The sequence below is a fragment of the Urocitellus parryii genome, chromosome 6, assembly GCF_045843805.1.
Source record: "Urocitellus parryii isolate mUroPar1 chromosome 6, mUroPar1.hap1, whole genome shotgun sequence".
NCBI lineage: Eukaryota > Metazoa > Chordata > Mammalia > Rodentia > Sciuridae > Urocitellus > Urocitellus parryii.
The window spans coordinates 64,774,252-64,798,102 of record NC_135536.1 but is presented as its reverse complement, the minus strand read 5'-3'; the positions used below and the strand labels follow the sequence as shown (position 1 = coordinate 64,798,102).

At 39.8% G+C, this 23,851-nt stretch overlaps 1 protein-coding gene and 1 pseudogene across 4 annotated transcripts; one reads left to right on the top strand and one right to left on the bottom strand.

The window, feature by feature from the left end:
* Nucleotides 1–77: 77 nt before the first annotated feature.
* Nucleotides 78–8,057, bottom strand: Pigh (phosphatidylinositol glycan anchor biosynthesis class H). Of its 4 annotated transcripts, none has more exons than XM_026385136.2 (4): nt 7,803–8,057; nt 4,111–4,320; nt 2,491–2,574; nt 78–571 (listed from the first exon to the last, which is right to left on the bottom strand). In XM_026385136.2, the coding sequence occupies exons 1-4, from the start codon at nt 7,980–7,982 to the stop codon at nt 479–481; spliced, it is 567 nt and encodes a 188-aa protein (XP_026240921.1). In that variant the 5' UTR covers nt 7,983–8,057; the 3' UTR covers nt 78–478. The 4 variants fall into 4 exon arrangements, with proteins under 4 accessions (XP_026240921.1, XP_026240922.1, XP_077655670.1 ...); XM_026385137.2 differs by having other exon boundaries at nt 2,491–2,571; XM_077799544.1 differs by having other exon boundaries at nt 4,111–4,315.
* On the top strand, nt 5,123–5,432 carry LOC113180265 (ATP synthase F(0) complex subunit g, mitochondrial pseudogene; annotated as a pseudogene).
* Nucleotides 8,058–23,851: the final 15,794 nt, after the last annotated feature.

Here is a 23,851-nt window from a genome sequence, read left to right as displayed (position 1 = left end):
TTTGGAAGGAGAATTATTTATTAAGAAAGTCATCATAAATAACCCATACAGAACACAGAAGCTAGGTAGGCAGAGAATAGGCTTTTGTAGGACATTTATTCCATACCTTAAGAGCTTCATGGTTTTCCTTAACTTTCAGACAGAGATACTACGCAGAGAGAAATTATGCCTTTCATGTGAGTTCTGATACCAGTTTCTCAATATCTTGCTCCACAAATTTCAACACAAAATTTAAACCTGAATGTGCTTATTAGGAATTTTACAAAATGCTCTTTGCTGACAATGCTTTTGATACATCATGTCAAAATTCTTAATTTCCCCTCTGGTAAAGCAGGCAAAATTCTGAGATTCACTGCATTCATTCTGGTTCCTAAGACAGTGTCCACCTGATGGTTTATAGTACAGAAATCAAACCAGCCACTATGGCTTAGCAGTCATTTCCCATGGAAGATAATACTGGCCTTCTTAATGCTGGGACTCATGGGCTTGTTGATGTGGCTTTCTGGTGCGCCAGAATCTCCTGGCAGCTCCTGTACACTTCAATCAAGCAGTCCAGCCGGGGCTTGGCACTCTTGAATTCCAAAGGGGAGAAATGCAGAGTCAGGTGAACATAAGAGAGTTCTTAGTGGTTCTGCATCCACATGCAAGCTCAACCTCTCACCCACATTAAGGGTTCTAACTTGCACAGGTGTGAGCTCAGAGAGGCAAGAAATTCAAACCTCAGAGCATCTTGTTGGGAAAATTCCCAGCTAGCCCCACAGACCAGCCTGAGATTGTACAAGGCACACATCAAAAGACAGCATTTTAATCCATGGTGGTACACGCCTATAATTCCAGCAGTCTGGGAGACGGAGGCCGGAGGGGAACAAATTCAAAGCCAGCCTCAGCAACTTAGCAAGACCCTATCTCAAAATAAAGTAAAAACAGCTAGGGATGCGGTTCAGTGGTAGTGCACCCCTGGGTTCAATCTCCAGTACCAAAAAAAAAGGATGTTTTTTTAAATCTCCAAATTTCAGGACAGCAAGAGGAATAACAAGGATGGACCTTAAATAGTGTCACAAGTTGTGAAATAGACCTCACAGATAAGCAGGACAGTTTAATAAGTAAATTCAGAAAATCGTTTTATACTATGAAATGGAAAACAACCAAAATTAAAAGAAAAGCCACAGAATGTGAAAAATATATATATGGAAAGTGTATTTAATAAAAGTTTGCTGCTCAAAATATACAAAGAATTGTTATGAATGCATAGTCAATATCTAGATTTTAGAAGAGATGCACAGTTTAAAATAAGAGCTAATAGGTGATACTTATAAGAAAATATGAAAAATATCTTTAAAGCAATACAAATAACTTTAAAATGCCTCTACTTACACATTAAATTAAAAAACAGATAAGCCATTGTTTGCCAAGACTTTAGAAAAACAAGTTCAAATTCCAGAGTATAGTAAAGTTGTTCAGTCTCTAGAGCCCAATTTCAAATATAAAAATCTATAAGATTGGGCTGAGATTGTAGCTCAGTGGTAGAGTGCTCTCTTAGCACATGTGAGGTACTGGGTTCAAACCTCAGCACCACATAAAAATGAAATAAAGATACTGTGTCCACCTACAACTAAAAAATAAATTTAAAAAAAATCTATAAGACTATAAAGTTTAATAAAATAATTTTGAACTTTTATGCAAAATAATTTTGTGCAGCTTTCTTAAATCTTTCATAAAAAGGGAAGGGCAGTGAGAGCAAATTATTATATATAATTACTACCAGTCATGATGGCACACACATGTAATCCTAGAAACTAGGAAGGCTGAGGCAGGAGGATTGTAAGTTTGAGGCCAGCCTCAGCAACTTAGTGAGGCCCTAAGCAACTTAATGAGACCCTGTCTCAAAATAAAAAATAATATCTGAGAATGTAGCTCAGTAGTAAAGCATCCCTGGGTTCATTCCTCAATACCAACATATATTTATATAGATTTAATATTATTTACCTACAAAGTAATTTATTATAATCATGGTTGCATAGTGTTGTTGTTATAAGAACAAAACAAAATATTACCTAGATATAACTTAAAAAGTTAACAATAAAATGGCTAAGTAAATTGACATTCCAATATGCTAGAATGCAATAAAATTATTTAAAATAATAAGCATAATGGCCTTTGTAAAAAAAAATGAATGTTAGATGATCATTAACATTTATGTAAAAGTGTACATTAAACTGACAGGGTTAAAGTTAATGAATGGTGATTTGTATGCATGAGTTGTAATATGTTTGATTATTCTCTTCTATATAATTTGTATGAATTCCTAATATTTTACCTCAGAGGGGAACTTTTAAAATAACTAAAATCCTCATTTTCACTAAAATTAGTTGTCAGGTATCTTCCAATACTCTGACAATAGATGTTTACATTCCTACTGAACTTAAGTGGCAGTAGATATGCAGAAAAGTAAAGGATTTCATTGGAGAAAGGAAAGTGTTCTGTGCTCACCTGGAAGACAGGTACTACTTGGGATATCATATGTGGTTCCACTGGATCCTTCAATAAAATGCAGAGGTAGTAAATCACCTTCTGCTGTAAGAAAATAAACCAAATAACAGAGGTCTAAGTGAAACTCACTTTGTGTTCTTCTTTCTTTAAGGGAAGGCTCAAAACTGTCATAAATGGTTATTTCTAAGTAGCAGAATGCTTGATAGCTTCTAAAGTAAGGGAGAAGTATATTTTCATTCCTTAAAAAAACAAAACAAAGCTGCGCACAATGGCACGTACTTACTATCCCAGCAATAGCTCAGGAGGCTGAAACGGGAAGATCACAAGTACAAAGCTAAACTCAGCAACTTAGTGAGACCCTAAGTAACTTAGTGAGACCCTGATTCAACATAAAAAACAAAAAGGCTGGGGCTATAGCTCAGGTAAAGTGCCCTGGGTTAAATCCCCAGTACAAAAATAAATAAATAAAAGCTGGGCACTTAGCGCATACCTGAAGTTCCAACTGTGTCTAGAAATTGGAGACCAGCAGAACAACACAGTGAAATTTTGTCTCAAAAAAAAAAAAGCAGAGATGATTTTTAAAGCTGGGCTAGAAGATAAAGTTAAAATGCTGATTCCATGAAAATCTGCTGTGTCTCTAAAAACATTCATGCACTGCATAACAATGTTTCAGTCAATGATGATGAGACTTTAAGATTATAATGGAGCTGAAAAATCCCTATTGCATAGTGGCATTATGTCATAGTGCAATGTATTTTTTTTTTTAGTGCAATGTATTTCTTATATGTTTGTGATTATGTGGGTATAGACAAATATGTGCTGCCATATAAAAGTAGATATGAAGTATGTAAAGTACATAATACTTAATGATAATAAACAAATAGTATTGGTTTATGTATTTACTATATTAACTTTCTGTTGTTATAGAGTATTGCTACTTACAAAAACATTTACTATAAAGCGATATGCCATGTTATGCTGGCAGCAGCCTCCAACACCTCATGTTCACTGCATCTCTTGATTACACCAAGAGGCTATGGTTAGCCAGGCACAGTGGTGCATGCCTATAATCCCAGCAACTCAGGAGGCTGAGGCAAGACAATTACAAGTTCAAAGCTGGCCTTAGCAACTTAGCAAGGCCCTAAACAACTTATTGAGACCCTGTCTCAAAATAAAAGACAAAACAGGCTGGGGGATGTGGCTCAGTGTGTAAAGCGCCCCTTGGGTTCAATCCCTGGTACCAAGAAAAAAAAACCAAAAAAACAGCGGTTATGATTCAGTGACACACACTGTGTAAGTCTGTGTAAATATACTTCATGATGTCTGCTCAGTGAGGAAACTGGCTAACAATGCATTTCTCATAATATATCCCATCACTAAAAAAAGTACAACTGTAAAGATAGTTATCTTTTCAATGGAAGTTTGTTTCACTTTTGTAGTTTATATTCATGCCAGCTAAAAAGGAAACACTTCAAGATTTGGACCAGAGGGTCCTCAAGTATAATTCTGTGTGATCAAATGCTTTAGGTAATAAGACTCAAGTTTAGATGAAGGAACATCCCATGAACTGACTATCTCTCCTCCAGAGAAACCTGTAATACTCATCACTTAAACACTTACCATGTAAATAGCCTCGTTAATGACAACATCTTTGACTTTGCCCATCTCTATGAAGGTAGTGCTTTCTTTGCCTGAAGCATAGGATGAAGTCATCTGGATGCCAAGGGAATCAATAATTAACAAAGTCTCTTGATCAATCTTCACAAAATGGAGGTACCCAAGCAAGCCTAAGAGGGTGATGGAGATGGCAGCAGAGAGGATCATGCTGTTCTGAAGAGAGAGCCAGACACAGGCAGTAAAATTACCAAGAGGTCCTCTGCGTATATCTGTGCCATAAGACAAGTCAATTGGGCATTGAGAAAAAAGGCTTTGCTCTGCTGTGAGCTAAAAAGATGAGAAGAACATGCATGGAAGAAGAGGAAATCACTTTTATTCAGACTCTGAAGTGCTATAAAGGTATACAGTGAAATGAATCCAGATTACTAATGACTAAGTCTAGGGAGAACTTTCAGCAAAATGTTCCCATCATACCAGCCTCAGAAATTATTCTATCAGGCACAATGACACATGCCTATAATCCCAGCAATTTGGGAGGCTAAGGCAGGAGTAGAAGTTCAAGGCCTGCCTAGGAATTTTAGTGAGATCCTCACTATATTTGGTGAGCCCCTGTCTCAAAGTAAAATAAAAAGGGTTTGGAGGTAGCTTAGAGGTGGAGTGCCCCTAAGTTTGATCCCCAACCCCAAAAAAGAAAAAAAAAAAAAAAAACTTCCAAAACTGCATCTTAAGGACCAAATGTTTTCCTCATGTGCTCCCTCAGCAGACAGTACAAAATTATGGACTGAACAACTATAGAATGCTCATCACAGCAGCAGTACACTCCTCACCTGATTAACAGCCATTCATCCTTCTTAAATTTGGAGTGAATCATGATTAGCCTAGAAATGTGCATGTGATACAACTCTAACCAATGAAATGTTGGAGAGAGGGTTTACTGAGAGGGGTGGCATCTTAGTTCATCTTAAAAAGAAATGTAAGTCTTTTGGGGTGTTGGAGGACCTTCTACCCTAGAACCATGGCCCAGTTCATGTGCAACCTCACAGAGAAGGCCCCAGTGCTGCTGTCACTCAAAGCCTCGACTGGCCCCATTTTGACAGTATACCAAAGCTGAGCTCCGTTTCTCCAACCCTTGCTGAGATCCCTACAGCTAGCTATTCAGAGCCTGAAAATAAGTCAATAGTGCTTACACTGGTTGCTTTAAACAGCTCACAGTTAAAGAAGCTGTGCTGAATGGTTTGATGGCCAATGAAGTGTGGATGTGGTTTTATACTAGAGAGATCATAGACAAGCATGGCATCATTGGCTATAATGTTGAAGACCAATAGCCAACATCTGATTATATTTTATTTATTGTTTAAGTATTCTTGGACCATATGTGATCAAATTGCTATCTCAATAAAATGTGTCAGATTAAAAAAAAAAAAGAGCAATCTAAGGAATAAAGATCCCCTTGTCTTTAGATAGTGAGGTGTAGATGCCTGAAACTATTATAACCTCTGCAAAACAAAGTGGAGAGCAATGGTAAGGTCTAGTGGAGTACACTGAAGTTGGAAGAGCAGGAAGATGAAAAAAGCCAGAGTCAAATGAGCCTCTCATATAAACTCTGTAGGCTTCCTACCTCATGTTTGTTTGGGGTTTTTTTTTTTGTTGTTGTTTTGTTTTGTATCAGGGATTAAACCCAGGGGCACTTAACCTCTGAGCCACACCCCAGTCCTTTTTTAAAAAAATTTTTTTGAGACAGGGTCTCATTGAGTTGCTTAGTGCCTGGCAAAATTGTCATGGGTTACGGTTAGGGTTTTGCTTGACTTTCTTCTAAGGTTGAAGTAAGGAATTCAGTAAAGCACCTGGTACTCAGTGGGTATTTAATGAATATCTGCTCCTCCTCCTTACATAACCACATGTATGATTAGAATTCAGGGTAGTATTAAAACTAAATTATTGCAGTAGGGATGTAGTGGTAGAGGGCTTACTAAACATGCTAGAAACCTGAGGTTCAATTCCCAGCACTGCAAATAAAAATAATAATAATAAAAAATAATAATAATAATAATAATTCAACTATATTATAAATTAAATTTAAGAGGGACTTTCAAGTTAATTTAATCATAATTTTAGTTGATCCATGAAGAAAATTTTAGCTACAATTAATTACATATTAAGACAGTCTTAATTCTGCTTATTTCTATGCTAAATTACTATGTTCTGCAATATGCTTTGATGGCAAGAGCTAATGGATGCAGCAATGGAAACTATATGTAAATTACATAAAAAACCCTGCTGGACTTAGCTCTAGTCAGATCACTCCTAAAATAATATACTCATTTAAGAGGACTATATTTGAAACAAGAACACATACTTTAAAAAGATGATTCAGCCAGGCACAATTGTGCATGCCTGTAATCCCAGCGTCTCAAGAGACTGAAGCAGGAGGATTGCAAGTTCAAAGCTGGCCCTAAGCAATTTAGCAAGTGAGGCCCTAAGCAATTTAGCAAGATGGGTCTCAAATGTATGAAATATGATATGTCAAGAGCTTTGTAATGTTTTGAACAACCAATAATAAAAAAAAGAAAGAAAACACAAAAAGGGCTGGGGATGTGGCTCAATGTTAAGCATCCCTCGGTTCAATCCCTGATAGTCAGGTAAGGGTGGAGGAAGATTCAGGCAGGGAACAGTAACACAAGCCTGTAATCCCAGAAACTCAGAAGGCTGAGGCAAGAGGATCCCAAGTTAAAGGCCAGCCCAGGCAATTAGCAAGACCATTCCTCAAAATAAAAAATAAAAAGGTATAGGGATATACCTATATCAGTCATAATCCCCCTGGGTTCAATCCTCAGTACCTGGAGGAAAATAAAAAGGTGGGAGGGGGCATGACTCAGATTATTTAATTTGAGAACGGTTACACAGCTATGCTTTTGACCCTCACAATATTGTAAAGCAGGTATTAATTCCATTTTGAAGATGTGAAAACTGAGGCTCCGAGAAAAAGAAATATGTCTGAAAACAGCATAGGAAACCATTCATGTCTGCACTTTCTAAATTCTTTAGAAAATACGCCTGAAAATTGGAGTTAGAGGGAGGGTTAAATTGCCTTGAAAAACAGAAGTTAAGACAAATAAAACTCTATATACATACACACGTGGAAGCAAAGGCAATTTCTGGAAGACCACACGTAAGGTATTAGCAATGTGCTTCTGAGGAGTAAAAGATATGGATGAGGACGATCCACCTTACAGTTCTCTGAATTCATGGAATTAAAGTACTATGAGGGCTGGGGCTGTAGCTCAGCGGCAGAGCGCTGTGTGAGGCCCTGGGTTCGATCCTCAGCACCACATATAAATGAAAGTATTCTGTCCATCTATAACTACAAAAAAAATTTTAAAGAAAGTACTAAGAGCATGTGCCACATAAAACACATGGTGTGAACGTTTTAGGCTTTCGTGCAATAACTAGACAAATGCTGGGTCACTCCACAGAGCGGCGCAGCAGCCCACGGGAGAAGAATGTGCAGGAGCACAGACTTCATTAAACTCATTGAAAGAGCTGTCCAGCACGGAGCGGCGTCCCCAGAACCAGCGTGTCCCCGCCTTCCGACCCTAGGACGGTGAGAGGTTCCCACCCGAATTCTGGGCTAGACCAAGACCCTTCCAAAGCCCAGACACCACCTCCGGCGCAGGCAGGAGCCGACCGGCCATTACCTCCCAGAGGGTGAAGAGTCCGTAGGCCGCCAGCCACACGGTGCAGGTGACAGCAGTGAGCGACCGCAGCGAGAGCCGAGGGCAGTTGAGGCAAAACTCCCGGCAGAACGGCGAGTAGTAGCGGCGCTGCAGGGCCAGGCGGCCGCCACAGATGTCCGAGAAAGTCCTCTCATCCTCCATCGCCGCTGGCTCCACGCCGCAGCGCCGCTCTAGCCCACCCGCGGTTCCGCGCAGTCTCGCGGGCGCCGGAGCCGCTTCCGGGAGCGGATCAGCCCCGCCCCGCCCCGCCCGGAACTCCGCGCAGCCGCAGTTGCTCACCGGTTGGGGTTGGTTCGGCTGGGATTCTGTTCTGTAATTGTCGCCTTCTAGAAATTCCTAGGGATCCAACAATTGCGGACAGATCAAAACCTATCATAACGTACTTTCACTCGACAGACTGGTTTCCATTATAAGCCAGAGTGAGCCCCAACGAGAGGGTCCGCAGGAATTCGTTCATCCGCTCATTCGTTGCTGTGCCAGGTAGTTTTAAGGTGCTGAGGGTATTGACAAGGTCTCTGCCCTCAAATAGCTTCGCTTCTTGTAGGAGAATCGATATGGAAATAACTTCAGATAATTATGTTGGCAATAATGTGCTAACCGGCAGGGGTGGAATGGGGACTTTATTAAGGCAGTCAAGAAGGGTCTCTGATGGCACGGGAGTTAGAAGGAGGAGGCCTCACCCTGGCCTGCCAAGGCCACTCTGGAGGAATAATTTCCCTGAAAGAAGGACCAGGAAAAACAAAGCTATGAAGCAGAAACAAGGTTGACTTAACTGGAGGAATGAAAAGGTCAGCATGCCAGAAGAACACTTGGAAATTAGGTAGGTAGGTAGGGATAAGACCCAGGAGGTAGTTGAAGACCTAGTAAGGAGTCTGGGAGTTGTCTCCTCCGGATCTGATCTTGGAACATGGAGTAAGCAAACAAATCCTGGCTGGAAAGAAAGCAGGAGTGGGAGATGCATAAGGTATTACAATACCATCTTGCCCGGGCTAGCCTCGAACTTTTGGGCTTAAACTGTCCTCCCACCTCAGCCTCCTGAGTAGCTGGGATTATAGGGGCATGCCATCGCACCCACCTCCTTTATTTGATTTTTTTTATGGTATCTTATTGTGAAGGGGAGATAAACCCATCCTCAGATGAAGAAAAACTAAGAGAATTTGTCACCAACAGATCTACCTGGAAAAAAAAAAAAAGGCTAATGGAATAATGGAATCTCTCTAAACAGGAAGGAAATGATAAAAAAAAAAGGAATCCTGGAACATCAAGAAGAAACAGTGAAAAGCCAAAAATATGAATAAACACGATAGACTTTTCTTCTCTTGAGTTTCCTATGTTATATTTGACAGTTGAAGTTAAAATTATGCCACTCTCTGATGTGGCTCTTGATGAATGCAGAGAAAACATTTAAGACTATTATAAATGGAGAAGAGTAAAACAACACTAATTATTAGAGGCACCACTAGACCTTGTTATTTAATGTGTCAATAAAAAGAAACATTACTATAGCATTTAAAACGATATTTTAATAACTGTATACACACACATATATGTATGTATATACACTTTGTGTTGGTAGGGGTTGAACCTAGGGTCACACATCCCCAACCCTTTTATTTTTTACTTTGAAACAGGGTCTCACTAAGTTGCTTAGGGCCTTGCTAAATTCCTGAGGCTAGCTTTGAACTTGGATCCTCCTGCCTCAGTCTCATGAGTTGCTGGAATTACAGGTGTGTACCACTGTGCGCAGCCAATAATTATGTTTTAATTCAGTTAGTTTTTGTTGAAATTCTATATATTTTAATTATGCATTTAAAAAATTAACTCTTTAACTTCATTAACTTCACCAGATTTTTACCACTGAACTACATCCTGGACTTTATTTTTTGAGATGGTCTCACTGAATTCCTGAGGGCCTTGCCAAATTACTGAGGATGGCCTCAAACTTGGGATTCTCCTTCATTGGCCTACTGAATCGCTGGGATTACAGGCATAACACCACCATGCAGGCCTCATTTCTGCCCTATCCCCCAGTCTGTTTTCCTCTGTTGGTTAAATTAGATAATTCTTATTATCCTATATTCAAGCTCAGTGAATCTTTCCAGTGTCCTCTGCATTATGTCTCTGAGCTCATAGGTTGAGATTTTTTATTTTACTTATTGTGTTTTTTAATTCTAAATTTCTGTTTGGAGTTAGCTGCAGTGGCAAATGCCAGCAACTTGGGAGGCTGAGGCAAAAGGATCATAGATTCAAGGTCAGCCTCAGTAACTTCGTGAGACCCTGTCTCAAAATAAAAAGGACTGGGGATATAGCTTAGTAGTAAAGGACCTATTGGATTCTTATTTCAGATAAGAAAGAAATATATATATATGTATATATATATATATATATTTTTTAAAGTTTTTGTACTTAAGATGGACAGAATGCCTTTATTTATTTTTTTAAATTATTTTTTTAGTTGTAGTTGGACACAATACCTTTATTTTTATTTATTTATTTATTTATTTATTTATTTATTTATTTATTGTGCTGAGGCCTTGCACATGCAAGGTGAGCACTCTACCGCTGAGCCACAACCCAGCCCTTTATTTATTTTTACGTGGTGCTAAGGATCAAACCCAGTGCCTCACACATGCCAGGCAAGCGCTCTGCCACTGAGCTTCATACAGCCCAGCCCAAAAAATATATATATTTTTAAAAATTTTCCATTTGGATCTTTGTATCTTCTTTGCTGAGACTTTATTTTTTTTTCCATTTGTTTGAAGCATGTTTGTAATTGCTTGTTGAAGTGTTTTTATGATGGCATTTTAAAAATCCCTGCCAGAGAATTCTCACATTGATGTCATGTCAGTATTGGCATCTGTTGCCTTTTTTCATTCAAATTGAGATTTTTCTGGTTCTTAGAATGATGGGTTATTTTCATTTGATACCTGGGCATTTAGTTTACTATGTGACTGTGGGTCTTATAAATCTTGTGTTATATCAGGCCTCCTCTGACATGCCCCACCTGGAAAAGAGGAATCCCAGCACATTAACTGCCAGGTGGAAATCCAGGCTCCCCACTTGACCTCCACTGACACCTGCTGGGCAGACCTGGTAACCTCTGGGTGGAGTGGAAGTTGAGGGGGCCCACATGTTCTCCACTGACACTGTAGGGTGGGGCTGGGAGAGGCTCCTTACCACTCCCAGGAATGAAAGTCCCTGCTGCACCCCAGTGACAAGGTGGGGTGCTTCCTTACTGTCTGGTGAAAGTGCAAGTCTAGGTTTCTCACTTTTGGCCTTTGCTGACAGAAATGAGGGCAGAGCCAGTTTTTTTCTGTGGTGTTTGACTGGACTAGTTACTGTTTAAAAGTTTCCCTTCTTGCTTGGCTATTTCTTATTTTTGACAAGAGAGAGCAGCCTTTCCTTAGAGCATATTTGTGTATGTGCCTATTGACATTTCTGGGTTGCTCTCTTCTCAGCATCCAATCTGAGATGTATGAGACAAAAGCAAAAACCATGGGATGCACTCCTGTTTGTTCCTCAGGTTCTAGGGTCCCTTGCCAGTCTGACTTCTCTGCTCCTTTCAAAGTTGTGTGTGTGTGTGTGTGTGTGTGTGTGTGTCTATGTGTGTGTGTGTGTGTTACCAGGGATTGAACCAGGGGTGCTTAACTACTGAACCACATCCCTATCCCTTTTTATTTTATTTTATTTTTTAAATTCTGAGACAGGGTTTCACTAAGTTGCTTAGAGCCTTGCTAAGTTGCTGATGCTGGCTTTGAACTGATGATATCCAAGATATCAGCCTCAGATGTGGGCTTCTGAAACTTTTCACTGACCAGCAATAAACTAAGTTTCCCTGTCACAGGAAAAGAGATGTTTCCATAGACAGGTCTGAGGAGCTCCCAGGGAGAGGGGAAACTCAACTCAGCAACAACGGGATTCTTAACATTCATGATGAAAAAGAATTTCAGCATGAGCCAGACAGAGGTGTAGACAGAGGTTTATTTAGGAAGGTAAATACACATTCAAGGGAGAATGTGAACCGTCTCAAGAGTGAGAAGCAGCCAGGTTTGGTGGTACACGCCTGTAATCCCAGTGGCTCTGATCGTGAGTTCAAAGTCAGCCTCAGCAAATTAGCAAGGCCCTAAGCAACTCAGCAAGACCCTGTCTCTAAATATAATATTTTTTAAAAAAAGGAAGGGGCTGGGGAAGTGGCTCAATGATTAAACATCCTTGGGTTCAATCCCTGGTTCAAAAAAAAAAAAAAAAGTGAGAAGCAGTCCTGACTTGGACTGGGGGTCCAATATTTATAGAAGGGCTGTATGAGGAGCAGGTGGATCCAGGGTGAAGCAGCCCAATTTTGTGCCAGTTTTTCCTGCACTTGCATATTTCCCTCATTTCACAAGGGCATGGGCCAAGGGCATGTTGCTCAAGATTTACAACTATGCTTTCTGCATCTTAATGGCTTGTGGGCATTGCCTTAAGGATTCGATATTTCTCTATATATAAATCCCTATCTTGGGCTGGGGATGTGGCTCAAGCGGTAGCGCACTCGCCTGGCATGCGTGCGGCCCGGGTTCGATCCTCAGCACCACATACCAACAAAGATGTTGTGTCTGCCGAGAACTGAAAAATAAATATTAAAAATAATTCTCTCTCTCTCTCTCTCTCTCTCTCTCTCTCCCCTCTCCTCTTTCTAAAAAAAAAAATAAATAAAAAAAAATAAATCCCTATCTCACCTTGACTATCTACTCAGGTTTGATTAATTTGCTAGAGTATTTTACAAATACTCTTGTTTAAAATAAAGGATACAGTTATATGTATTTATACATATATGCATATATATATATGCATGTATATATATATATTTTTTTGAGATGGGGTTTTGCTATGTTGCCCATACTGGTCTTGAACTCCTGGATTCAAATGATCTTCCTGCCTCAGCCTGTAAAGTAGCTGGGACTACAGGTGTGCACCAACATACCCAGCTATATTTTAAAGGATACTGTCAACTAAATTTCACAAGGACAGAATTTAAGACAAAAAAGGAAGGCTTATTTAAAAAATAATAATTTGCAAACCAGAGTGAAGTTGTCTTCATTATGAAAGTGTGCTCCCAAGAAACAAAGATAGGGGCTGGCTTATACAGAGAATGTTCCAGCCCAGTTTCCCACTCTGGTCCTCTATGAAAATGAGGTATCCAAGCCAGGAAGCCCTTACTCCTGTTTGGTTGATATTTAAATTTGAATGCAAAGGCTGGGGATGTGGCTCAGTGGTGGAGCACTCACCTACCATGCACCAGGCCCTGAGTCTGATACCCATTACCACAAAATAAAAAAATAGTAAAGAGGACTGAGATTGTAGCTTATAGGTAAAGCACTTGCCTAGCATGTGTGAAGCACTGGGTTCGATCCTCAGTACCACATAAAAATAAAATAAAGGTATTGTGTCTATTTACAACTAAAAAATTTTTAAAAATAATAATAAATTTATAGATGGCAAAAGAAACTTCCTTGAGGCTGTTTATTTTGGCAAGCGCCATAAAGTCAAGAACACACTGTATGTTTGTGACTCCTGGCTGGCAATGACTACCAGACTGCATTTTGAACTTAGGCCCAAATAGTCACTTGGGACCCTTTTTGGAGATTTCCCTTTTCTTAAAGTTCACAATGCAAATGAACAGCTAGATTGACACACACAGGGCAAAGAACCATCTGGAACAGTCCCAAGTGTAGGAGCTTCCATCCACACGGAGTTAGGGTGTACCACCCTTCTGGCAATGGATATATTCTTTATTTGGTACTAGATATTGAACAGCATAACCACTAAACCATATCCCCAGCCGTTTTTATTTTTTAATTTGAGTCAGGGTCTTGCTAAGTTCCTTAGGGCCTCCCTAAATTGCTGAGGCTGGCCCCAAACTTGCTATCCTCTGCCTCAGCCTCCTGAGTTACTGGGATTACAGATGGATGCTGGATATGTTCTTGTTAGGTAGAATTTGACACAGGCAACACCATTTTGAAACATATGCTTCTTCTTAGAATCACAGTCACCTCAAGGTCACTCTGATCAGCCTGACCCAAACCGCAAGATATTATTCCATCATCATAGGAAGAATCCTCAAACACCCCATCATCATATGAAAGGAAATTGTTATCTGAGACTGAAATCCTTAAAGCACTTAGTTCCTTATGAAGATGACACCACAAGAATCCTTCCCTGAAACCCCTTAGCAACAGCCTAATCCCCCCTCCCTCAATCTGCTATATCTACCCCAAACTGTAGGTGAAAGACAGTTCCCATTCCTAGTAGGTCCCCTGTGGGAAGCCATTCATGAACTGTGCATGAACTGAGAGCATGTTGAAGCCATTAAGCAGAAAACCGTGGTATTGTGAACTCCCAGCAGCAACCCTGATTTGAGAACGCCTGGTTCACTTGACTTCCTTCCTCGCTCCATCACAAGTTCAGTACAGCATTGGAGATGGGGTGACCCTTCAGAGCCACACAGACTCTTGGCGATGGGTGTGGCTTGCCAAAATGCCCATCAACCTGTTTACTGCAAGACGCTTGCCACACCGAGAAGCAAGCACCCTAGACTCCTCCCACTGAAACCTTATCCTTGCCTTTGATGTACTCACCCTTAAATAAAGAATCAGGGACCTTTGTTCAGTTGTTCAGTTCCAGCTCCTATCAGGGCTGGAAGACCTATCAGGCGCTCCCCTTTTTATCTAATTTCTGGCTCGGTCTTTATTTCTTACTAATTATTTCAGATTTTTTACTTCCCAGGCAGCTCATACCTCCTGAGCAGGTAATTACTGTGGTGGGGTGCTGGTCACACCACAAGAGCCCACCTCTGCAGGTTTGTCCCAAACAAACCTGCAGCTACTACTGTTGAGCCACTTCTCTCTATTTCCTTTGTTTGCTTCTTTTCTTACATTATTCATCCTCTGAAAGCACCCTGAAGTCATTCTTTTCGGAGGTTCTAAGAGTCTTTATCACATAAGCTTCATAATTAAGTTGCTAGTCATTGGTCAGCAATTTAGTGAGCCGCTATCTCAAAATAGAAAGGACTGGGCTGTATCTCAGCAGTAAAGCACTCCTGGATTCAATCACCACTACCAAAAAATTGTTGGTCATTAGTGAGCAACACAACCTTCATCCCCTTTAGCCCCTTTCCCTTCCCTGAAGAGGGAGGTGTGGCTTGGAGTTAAAACATTCTGAGCACCAGGGACTTACTGAAAATCACTTCATTAACTGGGTGTAGTGAAAGGGGCTTGTTATAAATAACAAAGGACTATCTTTCACTTTTATCACTCTGGAGGTGTTCTAAAGCCAGCATTAAGGATTTTTATTGTTGTTGTAGATAAACCCAATACCTTTATTTTATTTATTTTTATGTGGTGCTGAAGATCAAACCCAGTACCTCACACATGCTAGGCAAGTGTTCCACCATTGAGCCACAACCTCAGCCCAAGGATATTTTCTTCATTACATTCATTACGGTGAGTTTGGGAATCAGCAAGAAGGCAAGCTACCACCTCCAGCCCGTCCTTTGTGTAATATGTAACTGCAAGTAGTCAAACTAATCTGGGACAAAAATAGCTTGATTATTTAATTGTAAATACAATTGTAAATACAATTATTTAATTGTAACAATGGTCCACTTTATGTTTTGAACATAGGCCTTGCTGCTCTGCCACTGTGACTTATTTTTAAAATGAACATGTTTCTTTCTCTTCCTTTCTCCCTCCTCTTCCCTAATCTCTCCCCCTCCCTAATCTCAGGGAAAAGGATTATCTTTTCCATTTTGGGCAGATTTATCTGTCCTTGAGGACAAACCTATCTTAGGAACAAAGAAATTCAGACTTTGGAGATGGTACCAGAAGATCTCAGAAATTACTAACTCCAAAAATTAACATGTGAATTACAATTCTGACAGAGAACGTGTGGAATGTAGACTTTGAATCATCACCTCTTTAAAAGCCCCCTGACCAGACTAGGGTTGTGGCTCAGCGGTAGAGCGCTCACCTAGCACGCATGAGGCATTGGGTTTAATTCTCAGCACCACATAAAATACTATAAAGATATTGATTTTAAAAGAAAAAAAAGCCCCCTGATCCCTGGATGGGCAGAATCCCAACCTCTAGGACAGGAGTCCCATATGTTTCTTCTTTGCTAGCAAAAAATAAAACTTATTTTTCCTTTTTCTCAAAACGGTGTCCTCCTCATTAAATTTGTTATTGAAAGTTCAGTACTTGCCGGGATGGAGAAGAAAGGTAATCTTGTTTCCCCTGAGATTAGGAAGGGGGAGAGGTAAGGAAAGAGGAGAGAGAAAGGAAGAAAAATAAACATGTCCATTTTAAAATCAAGTTGCAGTGGAAGAACAGCAAGGGCTGTATTCAGAGCATAAAGTGGACCACTGTTACATTTCTCCACTGTCAATTTCTACAGTCCATTTCTATGGAAAAATGGGGGACAACATTGCCAAGCCGCTTCCTGTTGAAAGAGTGTGTAGGTGGGGAAAGTAACCCAAAGTCCTTGTTCTCTATCATGGATAGTAAAGGACATTCAGCATCAGAGCAGTCCAGAGGTCCACAGTGGCAGATGGCAGGTGACTGGACAATGTACACATAGGTCAGGGATCATGCTAAGATAATAATACACAAGACAGCACATCATTACTTTTTTGTAAACAACTAGCAGAAAAGCAAATATTATTTTAGCTAGTCTCTGAAAACCATGAAGACATTAACTCATAATCATATTAATGAAAAACAGATGGAGTTTATCAATGTAGGAGATTAGGAAGATTTGTAGATCTATGAGATCAAGCTCAAATTAACTCAGGACAAACTTGTGACTCTAGTCCTTTGTGATCATTATTTTTAAGCACTCCCACACAAGAACCCTTTCTTTATAGCCTCTAGCTTTATTTACTTTTGGTAGGGCTGACACAAGTGTGCATCTTCTGCAACCTGTACAATCAGAAAAATAAGAAATTATACCCCATTTGATTCAAATGTATGAATTGTCAAGATCATTGTTCTGTCATGCGTAACTAATAATAATAATAATAAAAAGAACAATTCACAAAAAAAATTGAATTTACTTTTAAATGTCCATGTAGGACTGCACTTAGGCTATACTCTTCTGCCAGGTGTTTAAGACCAGGTTGATTAAAACTGACCTTGTTCCTAGCTACTCTTAAGAGTCAGCTGAGATGCCTCAGAGATCACTCTTGGGAAAGTGTTGGAAGCTTTCCTCTACCAATGGGGCCATCTGCCAGTATGGATCAGAGTCTTGCTGACCACATGTGGCTTCTCTTGGAAGCATCAGGGACATTTCCCTCTCCAATTATCCTCCTCTTTGAAGAATGTGCACTGGTTATCTTCCTGTTCTAAGGAGTTGTCTTGATCTCCTTAGAGGACAAGAGTCAAAATGTTGGCTGCTTTTTTTCTTGGCCCTTTTACTTCCTTGACTTTGGTCTTCAAGTTTTGGGTTTTAAACATCCAGCAGTCCAGTTCCACCAGTCTTACAGTGGGAGTAACAGGTTACAACTTCAAAATCTATAATTTTACAGTTACCTCTTTCTTTAATTGGGGTCAATATTAGTACTGGAAGTCAGCATTATTCCTATCTGTCCTATAGGTGATGGCTGATTATCTCAAATTAACTCAGGTTGATTTGTTAGAAGCAGTACCTCTACAAAACACTAACAGGCAACAGTTATAAAGTTTATAACAGTTATAAAATCAACAGAGCAAAAACATATTTAATTTGTGTAATAGCTATAATCCATGAAACATGGTTTTTATAATCATAAACCTGTACTTGGTTATGTATTGTATCCCATTTGATATCACAGTAATATTTACAACAAAAATTGATCTTTTGAACACAACTTTCAATGAATTCAAGTCTAGCCTATTTTGGAGCCATTTTAACATGGAGTAAGGAGGGAGGCAGAGCTTTATTTCAGGTAAGGCAGGGCTCTTGACAAATAACATAATACAATATTATATCTGAAACACGAATCAAACAAAGGCTAAGAGAGCTTTTAACTTTCTTTTTGTGGAAAAAGTGGCAAAATGCTTCGATGTTTTACAGTATGACCTTTAAACAGATTAGGCCTTCCTTATTACCTTCCAAAAATACATTTAAATCCCTATTCCAGTGTAAAGAATAACATAAAATTGTATATATCACTTGTTGGCAACAGGTTACATTTATCCAGCTATAAAACATCAAATGACATGAATGAATACCAACCAAATTAGTTATTTATATATAAATCTGAAGGAGACCATTGCTTCAGATAATTTTTTTTATTGTTGGTTGTTCAAAACATTACATAGTTCTTCAGATAATTTTAGTTTGGAGAACATCAAACATTTAACAAGCTTGACTTCTAAACTACAATTTAGAATTTATAGTGTACTGTAACAATAATCACAGGTCTCCATGGATTAGTAGTACTAGCAAAAATCAAAGGATACCCTTAAATCTCTTATACATTTAGGAAACAGTGCTAATGATCAGAATTTGACTTAGTCAAAGCAAATAGATGAAAGACAGATCTTCAAATGAAAGTGTGGCCCTTCTATGTCAGATACAATGTATAAAAGAGAGCACTTATTGGTTACCTTGCCTAGATAAACTTTTGTTTTATAAACTTTTACATAATACTTACACAAGGCTCAGCTAGATACAGTTCTGATATACATATATTTAGGGTGTTAACTATATTGTTATAACCTAAAGTAATAGTTGTTTATTTATCCAGTTACAAAGTAATCATTTTAAGACTTTAAAACAGGAAAGGAACAAACCCTAATTCCTTTTAGTTTCCCTAAGTAATAAAACCTAATGGAGACAAGAAAATTATCTTGATAGATAAGAGCAGATCAATGTTTCAGATTTTGCTTCATATCAGTACATTAAAATTTGAAAAACTTTGTGCTAATTACAGCCCATTTAATCACATACCCAACCTTTTGAGATTTACCTTCCACAAACTTTCTGCAACTTACTTAGACATTCACATCCTTAGTTTTGTCCTCTCTTTCATCTTGGACATTAGCACAAGAATATTACTTTACTTGACAAAATATTTTCTCACCTAGAAACATTTATTTTATCATCTACTTTTCCATGCTAAAATATATTTCCATACCTATAACTTTCTCTTATCTTTTCTAGTTTCAGACCCCTTCTTAAATTCATATTCTGAAACAATCCTTATTAATGTTATCAGTGCATTTAATTTACACAAAAAAATAAATTTCATCCCAGGAGAGGGTTAGACAATCCAGCATATAAAAAAAAAACCTGTTCCTTAATCTTCTTTCTCCTGGGTGGCACTCAAGCGATTGGTGCGCAAAGGCTTCCAAAAAAACACTGATGTCCTTGGTTTCTGTTTTTTCTTTTCTGGGTGCAGTTGTTTATCCTGCCAGTCATCTCCTCGGGCATTTAGTTTGATGGGATACTGTTATAACAAGGATTGCTTTGCCCCGGTGATAGATATCCCCCCTAGCCAAACAAGGTGTTTGGCAGATCTTAAAATAGATCTTAATAGATCTTAAAAAAGACTGTTCCTGTCTCCAGGTCATAAACTAACCTTGCTAGAGAGCACTTATTGGTTACCTTGCCTAGATAAACTTTTGTTTTATAAACTTTTACATAACACACAAGGCTCAGCTTGATACAGTTCTGGGATGAAATTTATTGTGTAAATTAAATGCACTGATAACATTAATAAGGATTGTTTCAGAATATGAATTTAAGAAAGGGTCTGAAACTAGAAAAGATAAGAGAAAGTTATAGGTATGGAAATATATTTTATAGCCAGCAGACTCCAATCTCCCGGGGCAAAAGGGGCTAGGAGGCAGGGCAGAGGCCAAGTGTTCTTTTCTATAGCCCAGGCAGCTTTTCTGGGATTTTTTTTTCCTACATGAGATGATCTGCAGCTGTCTGGGGCCAGGCTGAGAAACAATGCTGGCAGTGTCAAAACTGGGATAAAAGGATTTAAATCTTTTTTAACCCTTTCTTCTGATGTCCTGCTATCCTTGCACACAAGAAGCAGTGCCTTTTGGCAACTTCAACTTAGTTCCTGACTGTTCAGACACCTAGTCATGCAACTGAATAAATGCCTGTACGTATAGAATCTCTTCCATATACTTTACCCCTGACAAACTTCAACTGCAAGATTGTATAATAATCCAGAAAAAACATTCAAAGGCCAGACTGTGTTAGGATAAAATGTCTTTCTCTTAGACAGGCTTATACCTGTAGGTGGCCCTTCAACTTACTTTACCTCTGACAGACCAATTGCAAGATTGTACAAAAAGGAATAGAGACAGACAACCAGAGAGGAGCCTCAAAACCATGGCCAACAGAAAGAAACCTTTAAAACAGACCAGCCAAGATCTTTCCCAAGAGACGACCTATAAGGTCAATGTGGTATTGCCCATGTCTTAAAAAGGGAAAATAACAGATTCAAACAAAATCACAGACTGACAACCAGAAGGAATTCCTGAACCCAAAGGCAATAAACAAATGAGAACCTAGAACAGACCAGAAATGAGTAAATATCCCTAGGTTTTCAAGTCCCGCTTAACCAGTGGCACCATGGATATCCACAAAAAAAGGGACCAGATCGTCCCATGAAGAGGAACCAGATATGTGGAATCAAGGGTCTCAGCATGCACACTGGGGAAGTTACCAGACGGCCAAGGGCTTAGCAACTTTACTGAGTTTGGTTTCCTTTTTCTCAAAGTGGACCACTTGGAGCAATCTGTAACATTCAGGGAGAGGAGGTGGGAATAACCCAAAGCAAAAGGAGCTTCAGCAGCTGTTAGGATGGTCCCTCCGTCCCTCCCTTTACTCACACAACTAGCTCCCCTGGTTCAATCTGAGGCAAACTCACCTGAAAACTCACCCATCTCCTAACTCTCCCAGAGTTGGCTCTCAAGATCTCCAGTCACCCTGCATCCTCAGCATGAAAGTGGGGCTGCTTGGAAAGCCAAGCCTGAGCAGGGGCTGGTCTTGGGTCCCATCTGGGTTGCCAAATTTGTTACCAAAATTTCATCCTTGTCCCTTATGCCAATTCAATAATAGGACATGGTTTTGAGAAAAAGGAAAAAGAAGGTTTACTGCCTTGCTAGCAAAAGAGAAAAAGAGGAGACTTCTGTCCCAAAGGCTGTGATTCTGCCCATCAGTAGGAACAGGGGGCTTATAAAGAGATGATTCAAAGGCTATATTGCACTTCTTCTCTGTTGGAGTTGTAATTCAGTTGTTAATTTGGGAAATAGTAATTTTGGAGAGCTTCTGGTACCATCCCCAAAGTCTGGATTACTTTGTTCCTATGGTGGGTGTGTACTCAAGGACAGATAAATCTGCCTATGATGGAGTAGGTAATCCTGTTTCCTCTGCTAGTGAGGGGGGAAGAGAAAGAGAAAGAAGTATATCTGTCTTAAAAGTAAGTTGCCGTGGCAAGCCCCAAGGGCTATATTCAAAGCATAAGGTGAACCACTGTTACAGATTGGCATTAGGGACAAGGACCAAGCTTTTAGTAACATAATGATCTTTGTTCTTTAGATGTAGAGAACTGAAAAGCATTTAATAGTGCTGTATGTAAAAGATACTACCTGTTGCCCGGCAGGGTGGTGCCCACCTGTAATCCTAATTGTTCCAGAGGCTGAGGCAGGAGAATCAAAAGTTCAAAGCCAGCCTCAGCAACTTAATGAGGTCCTAAGCAACTTAAGAGACCCTGTCTCAAAATAAAATATAAAAGGAACTGGGGGTGTGGCTCAGTTGTTAAGAGTACAAAAAAAAAAAAAGACATTACCTGTTGTGGAACTTTGATCAAGCTCTAGCACAAACTTACACAAGAAGCAACACATCCAGGAGAGCATGCTTTGATCCAAAAAGCAGGAAACTGGAAAAGGATTCACAGAGCTTTGGTAGGGGTAAACATGGGGACCAATGGAAGCCTTGCTCCTCTGAGAGATGTCAGTAATATCTTAGGAGGACCCTGACCCTTTCATTGGGACCCAACTGCACAGCATGGGCAGTCCATGGTATGTGGGCATTAAATGCAATGGATGGCTGCAGATCAACTAGTTAATCTAGGCAGGTGTGACTTTGAAACCCAGTGTGTGTAAAGCAAGCAAGAAGGACACCTCACTTTCTGCTGCTTCAGCAAACATTATTTCTCTGTATGTATATAGTCATACACCACATAATTAAATTTTTGGTCAATGATAGACCACAAACACAACAGTGGTACCACAAGATTTTATTGCCTAGAAACAAGATAGTCAACCTGGTTCTGGATACTCCATGATTCACAATGATGAAATTGAGATAGAGATTTAGGATAAAGAGAGAGAAAAGCTGAATCTTAAAGACAACACTGATAGACATTGATATGCAGAAAGCACAGTCTTGAGCAACATGCCCTTGCCCCACACCCTTGTAAAATGAGGGAAACATGCCAAGTACAGAAGAACTGGTGTGAAATTATGCAGCTCTACCCTGGATCTGCCCCTGGTCCTGTACCTGATACAGCCCTCCTTTAAATATTGCACTCTCAGCCCAAGTCAGGGCTGCTTCTCACACTCGAGACAGCCCACATTCTCCCTTGAATGTGTATCTACCTTCTTAAATAAAACTTTGCCTGTGCCTGTGTCTGGCTCATGCTGAAATTCTTTTCTGTCATGAATGCTAAGAACCCCACTGGTCCTGAGTTGAGTTCCCCCTAAGAACTCCTCAGACCCTTCTCTGGTCACAAAAATTACCTAACATGTCCCCATTGTTAGACAATCTGAGACTATATATACTATGCTTTAGAAGACCATTTCATTAAATAAAATGCAGGTTCTATAAAAACAAACAAAACACTATCTGTAAGAGTGGGAAGGTATCAGTCTTCTCATATTGTAAAGCAGGACAATACTGAAGGGACCCAGAGGAATTGAGGCTTTTAGGGAGAACTTGACATAGGCAGTGCCATGTTGAAACATATCCTCCTTCTTAGAAGTAGAGTCACCCCACACCGGGCACAGTGGCACATGCCTATAATCCCAGCAACTCAGGAGACTGAGGTAGGAGGATTGCAAATTCAAAGCCAGCCTCAGTAGTTTAGTGAGGCCCTAAGCAACTTATCAAGACCCTGTCTGTAAATAAAATACAAAAAAGGGCTGGGGGGGCTGGGGTATGGCTCAGTGGTAGAGCACTTACCTAGTATGTGTGAGGCACTGGGTTAAATCACAAGCACCACATAAAAATAAATAAATAAAATACAGGTGTTGTGTTCATCTACAACTAAAAAAATTTTTTAAATAATAAAAAAGGGCTGTGACTCAGTGGTTAAGAACCCCTGGGTTCAATCCCTGGTACCAAAAAAAAAAAAATCACCCCACATTTACTCTGACTCAGCCTGATCTAAATTCCAGACAATACTCCATCATTACACAAGAAAGGGAATTGTCATCTGGGACTAAAGCAGCAGACGGTGAGGTGTCCTTCTTGCTTGCTTTACACACACTGGGACTAAAATTTGAGAAACACCTTGTTTGACATGGAATAGAAACCACCATAAAGAATGAAGGTGATGGCTATAAGGACCTTCCCTGGCAACCCCCTGCAACAGCCAAACTGCAAAAATTCCCCCACTTCCTCACTCCCCTATAACTTTCCTAGGCTATAAGGGGAAGATGGTTCCAGCCTCTGCTGGGACCCCCACCCCCACCCTGCAGGATTGTCCCAAATAAGCCTGTTACAGTAGAGCCACCTCTCCTATCTCTTTATTTCCTTCATTGGGTTCTTTCCTTACAGGGCCACATTTCTGCATAAGATCCCTGGGTGCAACTGACAGTGGGGAATAAACTCATCAACTTTTTAGTTGAATGTTGGTGTCAGCATTTTGGGAATGCTGGAGACAAAACCAGACCCCCTTATCACCTGTCAGGAAGGGAACTTGACTCTGAAGGCACTTTGTATTGGCAAACAGAACCTGGAAAGAACTTGCA

Coding starts and splice junctions, on each gene's coding strand:
- Pigh (XM_026385136.2), bottom strand. CDS start 7,982: ATGGAGGATGAGAGGACTTTCTCGGACATCTGTGGCGGCCGCCTGGCC. Junction 4,321..7,802: donor GACTCTTCACCCTCTGGGAG/GTAATGGCCGGT, acceptor CTCTCTCTTCAG/AACAGCATGATCCTCTCTGC. Junction 572..2,490: donor AAGTAGTACCTGTCTTCCAG/GTGAGCACAGAA, acceptor TTGGAATTCAAG/AGTGCCAAGCCCCGGCTGGA.